General features: G+C 46.5%; 1 protein-coding gene across 1 annotated transcript; it reads left to right on the top strand.

Moving 5' to 3' along the window:
- Positions 1-1,172: 1,172 nt before the first annotated feature.
- Positions 1,173-2,099, top strand: LOC120637959 (olfactory receptor class A-like protein 1). Its single transcript, XM_039910602.1, has one exon. It carries the CDS (start codon positions 1,173-1,175, stop codon positions 2,097-2,099), a length of 927 nt encoding a protein of 308 aa, XP_039766536.1.
- The last annotated feature ends 11,473 nt before the right edge of the window (positions 2,100-13,572 follow it).

Consider the following 13,572-nt stretch of genomic DNA (forward strand, 5'->3'; position numbering starts at 1 on the left):
ATCCCAGTCTCATCGAGAAGCAGCATGGCTTTCTGGAAAGATCCCGGGCTTGGGAATCGGAGATTGTGAGTTCTAATCCCAGATCTGCCACCTGTCAGCTGTGTGACTTTGGGCAAGTCACTCAACCTCTCGATGCCTCAGTTACCTCATCTGTAAAATGGGGACTAAGGCCGTGAGCCCCATGTGGGACAACCTGATAACCTGGTATCTAACCCGGTGCTTAGACCAGTACTTGGCACATAGTAAGCGCTTAACAAATACCATCATTATTATTATTACTGTGGGCAGGGAATGGGTCTGTTATATTGTACTCTCGCAAGCACTTTAGTACAGGGCTGTGCACACAGTAAATGCTCAGGAAAAACAATAGAGAAGCAGCATGGTCTAGTGTTCCCGTGGGCCGAGAACTGTACTAAGCGCTTGGGAGAGCAAACTACAACAGAGTAGGTAGACGTGTTCCCTGCCCTTAAGGATAGTAAAGTCAGTAGGAGTGCAGTTTTGTCTTAATGACGATATCATCCTCCCGGAGGCAGCGGCATGTAGCACGGACCAAGGAAGGGAAGAAGCTGGAGTCTAGAAGACCGATGAGGAGTCCGATATAATCGACTAGCCATGATGAGACGAGAGATGGTTCATTCTGGTAATGGTTAGGGCAGAGAGGAAGGAGTTTATCTGAGAGTCGCGTAGGAATAACCAGCCAAATTTAGCAGTGAGATTGAATGAGAGAGCTGAAGGATACGTGGGAGTAGAGGATAAAACTCTGGTGAGGGACTTTTAGCATAAGTGGGTTGATGGTGGAAGTTAGAAGGGCAAGGTTTTCCAGCCCTTCCTTCCAAATCTGGGATAAACTAACAGTGCTTGAGTGAGGACCATTACAAGTCAGACAGACTATGTGGACTTTTGATGTGAATTAATTCGACCCGGAGTCAGATTTCTGAGGGTCAGATATAATATATGATATAATATGTAATATCCAACTATCTCTATCGACAACATATATATAAAACAACCTTGTATTTAATATATGTAATGTCCTAATACCTATATCTTCATGAAGTCTCCTCTCTCTTTCTATCTCTCTCTCACTCTCCAACAATCCCTCCTCCTCTCAGTTCTTCCCTGCAGGTCGCTCTGTAGACGCCTCCTTTAACTCACACTGAGAATTCATATCGATGGGCGACGCTCGGCTCTCCTTTGGGATTGTGATGCTGTTACAGACCGGCACCGGGCTTTCCGTGAATGCCTTCCTCCTCCTGTTTTATGCCCGTGTGATCTCCACCAGCCACAGGCTCAGCTCCTCTGACCTGATCCAGGCCCAACTGCCCTTGGCCAACATCGTCATCCTCCTCACGGGGGGCGTCCCCCACACTCTGTCATTCTGTGAGTTAAGAATTTTCCTGGACGACGTTCTATGCAAACTAACCATTTATCTTTATCGAGTGGCCCGGGGCCTTGCCATCTGCACCGTCTGCCTCCTGAGTGTCTTTCAGGCCATCACCATCAGCCCCAGCACTTCCCAGTGGGCCCGGTTCAAAGCCAAATTGCCCAAGTGCTTCCTCCCTGCCTGTATCCTCTCCTGGGTCCTCAATCTGCTGATTAATGTTGGTATACCTGTGTACACAAAAGGCCCCACGAACACCACTTTTCAGGCCACCTATGATCTTAAGTATTGTTCAGTGGCTCCTATCAGTACAGCAATCATGTTGGTGAATACTATTCTGTACTCTGCCTCGGATCTGTCCTTCGTGGGGCTCATGAGCTTGGCCAGCGGTTACATGGTGTTTGTCCTGCACAGGCACCACCGGCGGGTCCGGCACCTCCACGGACCCGACCGCTCCCCCGGGGCGATGCCCGAGGTCCGAGCGGCCAAGAGAGTCGTCGCCCTGGCCACCCTCTTTGTCCTCCTGTATGGGCGACAGTCTGTTATGCTGAGTATTTTGCTGAACGGGAAAGGGTACTCACTTATTCTGTTAAATAGTCACCACGTTTGGTCCTTCACCTTCTCGGTTTTTAGTCCGTTCCTGATGATTTGCAGTGACCAGAGAGTGAGATCATTCTGGAAAAGGGAATCGGCTATTTCCAACCTGGATCCCTCCTAGGATCCCAGGAAAGTCAGCCACTCTTCCCCAGAGGCCCAGAGCGAGAGCGATCCATAGGCCAGAAAGATATCACAGCTCTGCCACTTGTCGGCTGTGTGACTGTGGGCAAGTCACTTCACTTCTCCGTGCCCCAGTGACCTCTTCTGTCAAATGGGGATTAAAACTGTGAGCCCCACGTGGGACAACCTGTTCACCTTGCATCCCCCAGCGCTTAGAACAGCGCTTTGCACATAGTAAGCACTTAGCAAATACCAACCTTATATTACAGAAGTGCCCATTGTCCCGAGACACTCACCACACTCCAGTCCCTAGTCCCCCCTGAGACTAAGGGGTGATGTAGGTGTTTCTCAGCAGTGGTTCAGCTCTCCCCTCAGGGTAAGCCCCGAACCAAAGCAGAGCACGGGACAACCATAGATCTCCCACAGGCCTCTGGACTTTTGACCCTTAATTCTAAGGCCACTTCCACTTCTGAGATTTAACGGTGTTTTTCGGGCAAAAAATGTTTTATGCTAGGAGGTAGACTGTAGGTTCAAAGTGAATAATTGGTGGAAATGTTCTCCCGGGACTGCCAGTGAATGAGATGGGGAAGTCAGAAGGAGAGCTAGGGCAAGGAAAAGGGACTGAAAAAGAGGCAGAGAGGTAGGGAAAGACAGAGGCAAAGAGATGAAACGAAAGAGCAGAGAATGAAGCTGAATTGAACATTTCCCAAATTTTTCCTTTGGAAAGATCACTGCTCCCTATAACCCGGAGTGCCTATACTATCCTCACGAGAAAGGAAAAGAGAAACGGAACGTGGAGGAAAAAATGGTTGAAGGGTGAAGGTCATTTAGATTAGGGAGAACTCTAAATACTACCATTAGTATTGTAAATGATGCAGTTATTGGCGAGTAACGTGGACTCAAGGAAAGAGCACAGGCCTGGGAGTCAGAGGACCTGGGTTCTAGTCCCGCCTCTGCCACTTGTCTGCTGTGTGACCTTGAGAAAGCATTTAGTTTCTCTATTCCTCAGTTACCCAGTGGACCACATGGACTGTGTCCAACGTGATTATCTTCAATCCACTCCAGTGCTTAGTTCGGTGCCTGGCACACTGTAAGTGCTTAACACATGCCAAAAAAAAGGCTCAGAGTGGCCAGCGATTGGGAGAGTAGACTATAACAAGAGGCAGACACATTCCCTGTATAAAGTGAGCTTATTCTTTAGAGCAGGGAAGACAGATATTAATCGACGCATAAATGACTGATATGTTCAAAGGGGGTGTGGGGCAGGGAAAGGGGCAGAAGAAAGGGAGAAAGTGAGGGTGAAGCAGAAGGGGGTGGGAGAAGAGGAAAGGGAGGGAGGGTGGGGGGCGGTTCAGGTTCTTCCCCATCTGCTGGAGGCAGAAAATGACCTGCGGTTGAAGGTGGGGGAAATGGTAAGAGTTTGCCCAAAGATCATCAAGAACCCATTGGCTAGTCAAGAAAATGACATAGACGATGGGGACAACGGATCCAGGTTTGATTCAGTCAGTCAGCCAGTCAATCAGTTGTATTTATTAAGCGCTTACTGTGCACAGGGCACTGTGGTAAGTGCTTGGGAGAGTACAATGGAACAATAAACGGACACCCTCCCTGCCCACAACAAGCTTCATGGTTCCTTCTGTCATCTAGTCAGCTACCTTGCTCTCCCTCATTCCACCCAGTGCTCCCAGTTTGGGTTCTTTTTTTTCCTCAACTGATTTCACAATTGATAAAAATCAAAGAACAAACAGCAGAGTCCTGTATCCCCTGATCTCTCCTCTGAAGCCAAACCCTGCGAACACAGAGTTTCCATAGTGCAGTGGTTATCACGTTTGCCTAGCACGCGAAAGGTAACGGGGCAGAAAGACGTTTTGGTTCACCGACCTAAAGCTTTTCCCAAATAACAACAACAGTGATAATAATGATAGCGGTATGTGTCAAACGCTTCCTATGTGCCGGGCACCGTACTAAGTGCCGGGGGAGATACAAGATCATCGAGTTGGACATGGTCCCTGTCCCACATGGAGCTCACAGTGTTGATCTCCATTTTACAGATAAGGAAACTGAGACACAGAGAAGTAAAATGACTGGCCCAGGTTCACACATGAGACAAGTGGCAGTTCACCGTCCACCCCGTGACTCTGAAAAACCGTTTTCGTGGTAACGGATGTCGTCACTGTCCTAGAAGGAATGGCAGGGGGGCAGCCCGCGATCTGCTGAACCGAAATAGTGGAAAGAGCTCCTCATTCTGGCTCCTCCACTTGCATGCTATGTGTCCTTGGCCAAGGCGCCTATCTTCTTCGCGCCTCAGTTTCCTCACTTGCAAAAATAGGGGAAGAATCCCATTCTCCCTCCCGTTTGAACTGCGAATTTCAAATGGAACAGGGACCGTATCCAATCTCTTTGTAGTGTATCTACTCTAGGGCTCAGTTCAGTGTTTTGGCACACCGTTAAGTGTTTAACAAATACCACAGTTACTCTTCTTCTAAGACTCGTTAGCTGTCTCGAGTGAGAAAGAGAGGAGGAGCGAGGAGCGGGGAGACTTCACTCCTCCGCCCCAAGGCACTTATGTACATAGCCATATCCATAACCATAATAATTCATTTATGCTAATGCCGGCCCCCCTTCCACACTGTAAAATCATTGGGGACAGGGACCATGTATACCCACTCCCAAACTCTTAGTACAGTGCTCTGCACACAGTAAGTGCTCAATAAAGCGGCACGGTCTAGTGGCTAGAGCAAGGGCCTTGGAATCAGAAGCACCTGGATTCTGCACCTTACTCGGCTGCTTGTCGGTTATGTGATGTTGGGCGATGCCCGAGGTCCGAGCGGCCAAGACATTCGTCGCCCTGGCCACCCTCTTTGTCCTCCTCTATGGGAGACAGTCAGTCATGTTAAGTATTTTGCTGAATGTGAAAGGGTACTCACTTAGTGTGTAAAATGGTCACCTGATTTGGTCGTTCAGCTTCTCCGTTTTCAGTCCGTTCCTGATTATTTGCAGTGACCAGAGAGTGAGATCATTCTGGAAAAGGGAATCAGCTATTTCCAACCTGGATCCCTCCTAGGATCCCAGGAAAGTCTCCCGTTCTTCCCCAGAGGCCTAGAGCTTGAGTGACCCATAGGGCAGATAGATATTGAAGAAGTGCCCTGTATCTTGAGAGACTCATCACATTCCAGTAGCGAGTCCTTCCTGACACTAAGGGGTGATGTAGGTGTTTCTCAGCAGTGGCCCAGCCTTCCCCTCAGGGTAAGCACCCAACGAAGGCAGAGCACGGGACAACCATAGATCTCCCATAGGCCTCTGGACATTTGACCCTTAATTCTAAGGCAGGTTCCACTTCTGAGACTTAATATGTTTTTTAGGCAAAAGATGTTCTATACTATAAGGTAGACTGGAGGTTTGAAATGAATAACTGATGGAAGGTTTCTACCAAGGCAGCTAGTGAGTGATAAGGGGAAGCCAAAAGGACAGCTAAAGTAAGGAAAAGAGAATGAAAAAGAGGAAGAGCGACAGAGAAAGACAGAGGCAAAGAGAAAGAGAGAAAGAAAGGGTGGAAAATGAAGCTCAATTGATCATTTTGTCCTGAATTTTTCCTTTTGAAAGATCATTGCTTTTTATCACCTGGAGTACCCTCAGGAGAAGGGAGAAGATAAATGAAACTGTGGAGGAAAGAAATGGTTGAAAGGTGAAGTTCATTTGGATTAAGGAGGAATGTAAAGCTATCCTTGTTAGTGTAAATAATATAATTATCGAGGATCAGTGTCGTCTAATGGAAAGAGCACAGGCCTGGGAGTCAGAGGAGTCCGTCAAGTGGTGGGTCCGGGATTATAAATCAGGTCTTTCTGACTCCTATGCTCTTGGGGTGGATACAAGCAGATAGGGTTGGACACAATCTCTGTCCCATGTGGGGCTCATAGTCTCAATCCCCATCTTATAAATGAAGTAACTGAGGCACAGAGAGGTGAAGTAACTTTCCCAAGGTCACACAGCTGACAAGGGGCAGAATCGGGATTAGAACCCATGCCCCTCCGACTGCCAGGTCCATGCTCTTTCCACTATGCCATACTGCTTCTCTAATTTCTATTCCTGTTAACTCTCAGTTAAGACTAGAGGATGCTCTGGATAAACAACCTGGAGAAAGGGAGGGGGAGAGAGAGGGAGACAGAGAGAGAAGAGGGGGTTTTATTGTAATAAGTGTACCGACGCTCACAGATTTTACCCCGGGTTAAAAAATTCACCTTAAAAAATATTCTTTCATGTAATGGGCCAGACATGATCACCATCAATTTATCCCAATTCTGAAAGAAAGGGTTAGAAACCTTCCCCTCCTAACTTTCCCCTTTCCTTAAAAAACACCATCATGCTCTCTGTCCCAACCTTGGTATTACCCTCAGCGCCTCGCAGTCTTTCAGCTCTCACTCTTTCTACCATTAATCCTGCCATTTCTCCCTCCGCATCTTCCAGATCCTCACCTTCTGCTGCACCCCATCACTCTGGCTCTGGTAAAAGTGCTGGTCACATCAAGACTAATAGCCATACAATAGCGGTTCCCTCTTCTTTTTAGACTGTGAACCCCATGTGGGACAGGAACTGTGTCTCATCTGGTTACCTTGTGTCTACTCAAGCGTTTATAACAGTGTTTGGCAAGAGTAAGTGCTTAACAAATATAATGATGACGATGATGATAATAATAATAAAAAATAATAGACTACGACATCAGCCTCCTAAGTGATCATCCAGGCTCCAGCCTCTCTCTACTACAATCTATATTCACACTACTGCCCCCAGTCTTTAATAACTCCTATTATGAGTCACTAATTCCTGTTTTCTCTATATCCCTCCTCCGCCATCTAGATTTTGAGCCACTTGAGGGACAGGGATCGGGTCTCACTTCTTCATTTTTACTTCCCCTCGGGTTTAGCCCAGTGTTCAGTCTATTGTGGATGCTTAATACACATCATAAGTGATAACTGTGATTATAATAATTCATTCATTCATTCAGTAGTATTTATTGAGCGCTTACTATGTGCAGAGCACTGTACTAAGCGCTTGGAATGTACAAATCGGCAGCAGATAGAGACAGTCCCTGCCCATTGACGGGCTCACAGTCTAATCGACGGGTTTACAGTCTAATCGACGGCAAGAAGCAGCACGGTGTAGTGGATAGAGCCCGGGCCTGGGAATCCGAAGGTCACGAGTTTTAATTCTAGCTCCGCCACTTGTCCGCTGTGTGAACTTGGACAAGCCACTTTGCTTCTCTGTGCCTCAGTTACCTCATCGATAAAATGGGAATTGAGACTGTGAGTCCCATGGAGGACGTGGGCTGTGTCCAACCCAAGTTGCTTGTAATAATAATAATAATGTTGGTATTTGTTAAGCACTTACTCTGTGCCAAACACTGTTCTAAGCACAGGAGTTAGATACAAGGGAATCAGGTTGTCCCACGTGGGGCTCACAGTCTTTATCCCCGTTTTACAGATAATAATGATGATGGTACTTGTTAAGCGCTTACTATGTGCCAAGCAGTGTTCTAAGAGCCGAGGTAGACAAAAGGTTTTCAGATTGTCCCACGTGGGGCTCACAGTCTTAATCCCCATTTTACAAATGAGGCAACTGAGGCACAGAGAAGTTAAGTGATTTGCCCAAGGTCACATGGCAGACAAGTGGCAGAGCCGGGATTAGAACCCACGACCTGGGCTCTTGCCACTAGGCCGTGCTGCTTCTCGATGTTAACAAATCTCCCACAGTGCACCGATTCCAGAACACAGATCTTGTCTCCCGGTGTGTCTTTCTTATTTAGACTCTGACCCTGAAACCGCACTGACAGAGGCGTGGCTTTATCGTATTCACCCATCTCCATCGCTTGGCTGGCAGGGAGGGAAGATCATAGGCAGATTCTAGGAGGACGAGGCCGAGGCAGCTTTTCTCAGCTGCTTCCCTCATCTCTCCCCTCCCTCGGAAAGTGTGTGTAGGAGAGAAAGCGAGAGACAGAGTCCGAACTGCTGAACACCAATCCACTCTGACACTTGACCTGGTATTTCTCTGGAAATACCCAGACTCCCTTCCCTGCTGCCCATCAGTCAGGGACTAAATTGTTCCATAATCTTTCCCCCCGGTAGCTGCAGTGCTAATTACCCCTCAGAGGTGGCCAAGGAGAGATATGGCAATATTAGAGCCACATGTTCTAGGCGTTGAAATGATTCACATGGAAAAGGCTCTCCTCAACAGGCTAGTAGAAAGCTCTCAGCTAAAAAGGGAGGCAACTTCCAAGCTCGGCCTTGGTGACAGTGTTTGAGCAACGACCTCATTCATTCATTCAGTTGTATTTTTTGAGCGCTTACTGTGTGCAGAGTACTGTGCTAAGCATTTGGAAAGTACAATTCAGCAATAAAGAGAGACTATTCCTGCCCACAATGGGCTCACAGTCTAGAAACAAGTAAACAGGCATCAATATAAATAAATAGAATTATAGATGTATACGCATCAAAACAAGTAAATGGGCATTAATATAAATAAATACAATTGTAGACATTTACACAGGTACACAAGTGCTGTGGATGGGGAACTAGAGCAAAGCGAGCGAGTCAGGGAGATGGGGAGGGGAGGGGGAGCTGAGGAAAAGGGGACTTAGTCTGGATGGGAAGTGACAACGAGGTGAATTCTCTGGCCTGTCACAGACCAGTTTGGAGGTCCTCTCCAGACCATCAGCTCCTTTTGGAATACTCTCACAAACGCTCAGTACGGTGTTATGCAGACTGTAAGTGCTCAATAAATACCACTGACGGACTGAACAGTTCCTATCCGGATCACCCATGAGGCTGATCTATGTACTCTGTCCATCAATCAGTCAATCGATCAATAGAATTGACGGAGAATATACTGTGTCCAGAGCCCTGTTGCCAGCACTTTGGAGAGTATAATTGAATTAGAAGACATGCTACCCGACCACAAGAACCTTAAAACTTTCTGTGCAGATTCATCAATCACATTTATTGAGCGCTACTGTGTGCAGAGCACTGTATTAAGCACTTGGGAGAGCACAGTGCGGCAATAAACGGACACGTTCCCTGCCCACAACGAGCTTACAGTCTACAGATGAGCTTAGTTCTGTTGGCTGGGCGCAGAGTACTTCGAGGAGGACATGCGATTGAGTGGCCTCTGCCTGTGAGTAGTAACAGCAGCAATAGTAGTATTTACTGAGCACCTACCTGGTGAAATGCACTGGAATGCCTTCCCTACAGTTCTCTGGCTTTCAATGCCAAGTAACCGCTCCAATAACCCTAGAGTCCATAACCCTCCAACAGCTGATGATGATGTGTTGCATGTAAAATTATGCCTATTCGTTGCGCTGCATGGTCAACGAGATGCATACGTGATTCAGAGCGTCTCCCAATTTTATTCTGCAGAATGGTCAAACACCAAACGTCGGGAGTTGATCAGTGTAAGACCCCAAAGACACTTTTTAGATTACATTTATATCCGAACAATAGTTCCCCCTTCCTCCCCTGTATGCGCATTTCAATCAGTGACTCAGGCATCCTGAGTCTCAGATAAGATTTGACACACTCTGGATGGTCAGCAGTAAAATTCAGCCCTATACAGGACTCTCCAAACCAGAGAATAGAACTTTTTCAACTTTTCTTATTAGCATTTCAAAAGTTGGTGTTCCTCAAAGAGGTGTTACTTCACATAAGGGCTATGTTTCGAGCCAGTGGTGGTGCCTTGGCTCAGGTATGGCAGTTTCATTACATCGCTTTCCACAGGTGATGATTATGGTATTTGTTAAGCCCTTAATATGTTTTAAACACTGTTCTAAGCACTGGGGTAGATGCAAGGCAATCAGGAGGGACATAGTCCCTGTCCCACATGGGGCTCACAGTCTAAGTAGGAGGGAGAACAGATAATGAATCTTCATTTGTTGTTGTATTGTACTCTCACAAACCTAGTACGGTGATTTGCACACAGTAAGCACTCAATGAATACAATTGAATGAATGAATGAATTTTGCTGAGGAGGAAACTGAGACGCAGAGAAATTAAATAATAATAATGATATTTGTTAAGCACAAATTATGTGCCAGACACTGTACTAAGCACTGGAGTGGATACCAGCAAATCAGGTTGGACCCAGTCCCTGTCCCATGTGGAACTCACAGTCTCAATCCCCATTTTCCAGATGAGGTAACTGAGACCCAGAGAAGTGAAGTGACTTGCTCAAGGTCACACAGCAGACAAGTAGCTTGGCAGGATTAGAACCCATGACCTTCTGACTCCCAGGCCCATGCTCTATTCACTATGCCACGCTGCTTCTTACTGTTAAAGGTCTTGACCCAAAGAAACACAGCTGACTAGTGAAGAGCCAGGATTAGAACCCAGGCCCCTCGACTCCCAGGTCCATGTTCTTCCTACTAGGCCACACCGCTCCACGATGATTAAGATGATGATGATGGTCACGTTGATGAACGACCACCACGCTGAGTGGTTCATGACAGCAAATCTCCACAGGTTAGGTATCCACCCCAGTGCTTAGCAAGGTGTCTAGCATGTAGTAAGCGCTTAAGAAATGGCACAGTTATTACTATCATTATTACTTTACTCCAAGGCACATAGGATGACAGTTCAACCAGAGATTTTATCAATCCCAGCCTCCTCTGGGGCCTGGGGAAGAAGCTTAGTTTAGTGGAAAGAGCACGGGCTTGAGAGCCAGAGGTCGCGGGTTCTAATCCCAGGTCTGCCGCTTGTCTGCTGTGCGCCCTTGGCCAAGTCACTTAATTTCTCTGGGCCTCAGTTTCCTCATCTGTAAAATGGGGATTAAGACTGTTCAACCTCCGTGGAACAAGCTGATTACCGTGTTGCTGCTTAGAACAGTGCTTGGCACGTGGTAAGCACTTAACAAACACCCTCATCATTATTATTATTATTATCAAAGACATGAGATTCAGAGACAGATAGCTGACCTAGATAGGAAGTGGAATATATCCAGCTACCTCAAGAAGGGGCACTGATTCCTGTCTCTCCTGAGGAATCTCTGTTAGGTCAATTAGCCATGGCTCATTTGCGGGTCTGAAGGTCTGGGTTCATCTCGTCCCTGATTGGTGGGCAGCAGGGAGGGGAGTCTGGGCATTTCCAGAGATGTCTCTGTTGGATTATCAGAGCAGATTATTACTCATTCACTCACACACTAATCACTCCTCGAGGGAGGGGAGAGATGAAGAAAGCGGCTGATAAATGCTGCCTCGGCCTCATCCTGTCGGAGTCTGACTGTCGGCCAGCTGTTTTCCCAGCCAGCCTGAGAGATGGAGACAGGTGAGTAGGATAAAGCCACCTCTCTGTCAGGGAGGGTTCAGGGTCAGAGTCTGAACGGGGAGGAGTAGTGGACGCTAGTACCTGCGGGCTAGGACTGGTGTGTGATTTTTGTGTTCCGGACACTGGAATAAGGAGAACGAAATGGGGGGACTGTGTTTCCAGCCCTGGAGGCAAATTGGTGGGGTAGGGAGGGAGGCAGGAGATGGGATGATCCTGCCAAATAACCAAAATGGCTTCACTTGGCTTGTGTGAGAGTCCCAGCTGCCTGCATAATAAGGACGGTAATAAGAGTAGAAGAATTTGTTAAGTGCTTACTATGTGCCAAGCACTGTTCTAAACCCTGGGGTAGATACAAGCGAATCAGGTTGTCCCACGTGGAGCTAGCAGTCTTAATCCCCATTTTACAGATGAGGTCACTCAAGTACAGAAAAGTATTAAGTATTAAAAGTAATAATGATTTGCCCAAGATCACCCAGCAGACAATTGGCGGAGCAGGGATTAGAAGCCACGACGTCCGACTCCCAAGCCCGGGCTCTTGCCGCTAGGTCCTGTTTCTTGTCTTGTGTGAGAGTCCCAGCTGTCTGCATAATAATTACAGTAATAATAGTAATAGAAATAGTAGTAATAATATTTACTGAATAAGCAGAGTGCACCGTACCGAAGTAAGTACTTGGAAAATTCAAGCAAGTGACACATTCCCGGCCCACCGGGACCTTCCACTCCATTGGAGAATGCAGACATGCACGTGTTTACAAATGGAGTGATCAAAACGAATTATTGAACGTACAAATGAAGGAATGCATATACATAAGAGCTGAGAATGACTATAAATGAGTACGTAAATGACGGAGATGGCTGATGAGTTTATGCGATTTGGGATACTGGGAAGGAAATAAGCAGGGAAGAGGTGGAGGAGGAGGTGGGATCTGGGGAAGAATTTGATTGAAGCGAGAGCTGTGGTCTGTCTCAATGTGGGGAGGGAGGGAGTTTCAAGTTGGGAACAGTATGAGTGAGGGGAGGGCCGAATGATCACAGTGAATTGGAGAATAGAGGGAGTAGAGAGATAGGTAAGGGAAAGAGAGTTTTTTTTAATGTTATTTGCTAAGCACTTACTGTGTTTGTTCATTCATTCATTCAATAGTATTTATTGAGCGCTTACTATGTGCAGAGCACTGTACTAAACGTTTGGAATGTATAAATCGGCAACAGATAGAGACAGTCCCTGCCCAATAACGGGCTTACAGTCTAATCGGGGGAGACGGACTGACAAAAACAATAGCAATAAATAGAATCAAGGGGATGTACATCTCATTAAAACAATAGCAATAAATAGAATCAAGGCGATGTATATGTCATTAACAAAATAAATAGGGTAATAAAAAATATATACAAATGAGCAGAAGAGCACAGTGCTGAGGGGAGGAGAAGGAAGGGGGGAGGAGCAGAGGGAAAAGGGGGGAAGTTCATTCATTCAATCGGATTTATTGAACACCGCATTAAGTGCTTGGGAGAGTGCAACAGAGCAATAAACAGACACGTTGCCTCCCCACAACAAGCTCACGGTTTAGAGGACGAGCTCACGAGCCCGCTGTTCAAAGTGGCACACTTAGGAGTAGATATATGATAATCTGGTTGGACAAAGTTCCTGTCCATTATTAATCCCCATTTTACAGATGAGGTAACTGAGGCACAGAGAAGTGAAATGGACTTATCCAAAGTCAGCAGACGTGACAGTGCTGGAATCACAACCCAGGTTTTTCTGGATTTCTGCTGGGTAGCGTTTATGCTGGGTGACCTTGGGCAAGTCACTTGACTTCTCTGTGCCTCAGTTACCTCATCTGTACAATGGGGATTAAGACTGTGAGCCCCATGTGGGACAAAGACTTGTCCAACCCTATTTGCTTGTATCCACCCCAGCCCTTAAAACAGTACCTGGCACTTAGTAAGCACTTAACAAATACAACAATTATTATTATTACTACTACTAATAATATTATATTTAAGAAGTAAAGGGTATTGCTTAGATACAGAAATTAAGTCATTGGTATTGATTTATTTGTCAATATTGATATAAAATCAGTCCATCTAACAATGGTTCTAATTCTAATAATAATAATGTTGGTATTTGTTAAGCGCTTACTATGTGCCGAGCACTGTTCTAAGCGCTGG

This window comes from Ornithorhynchus anatinus, chromosome X3, assembly GCF_004115215.2.
Source record: "Ornithorhynchus anatinus isolate Pmale09 chromosome X3, mOrnAna1.pri.v4, whole genome shotgun sequence".
NCBI classification, from domain to species: Eukaryota; Metazoa; Chordata; class Mammalia; order Monotremata; family Ornithorhynchidae; genus Ornithorhynchus; species Ornithorhynchus anatinus.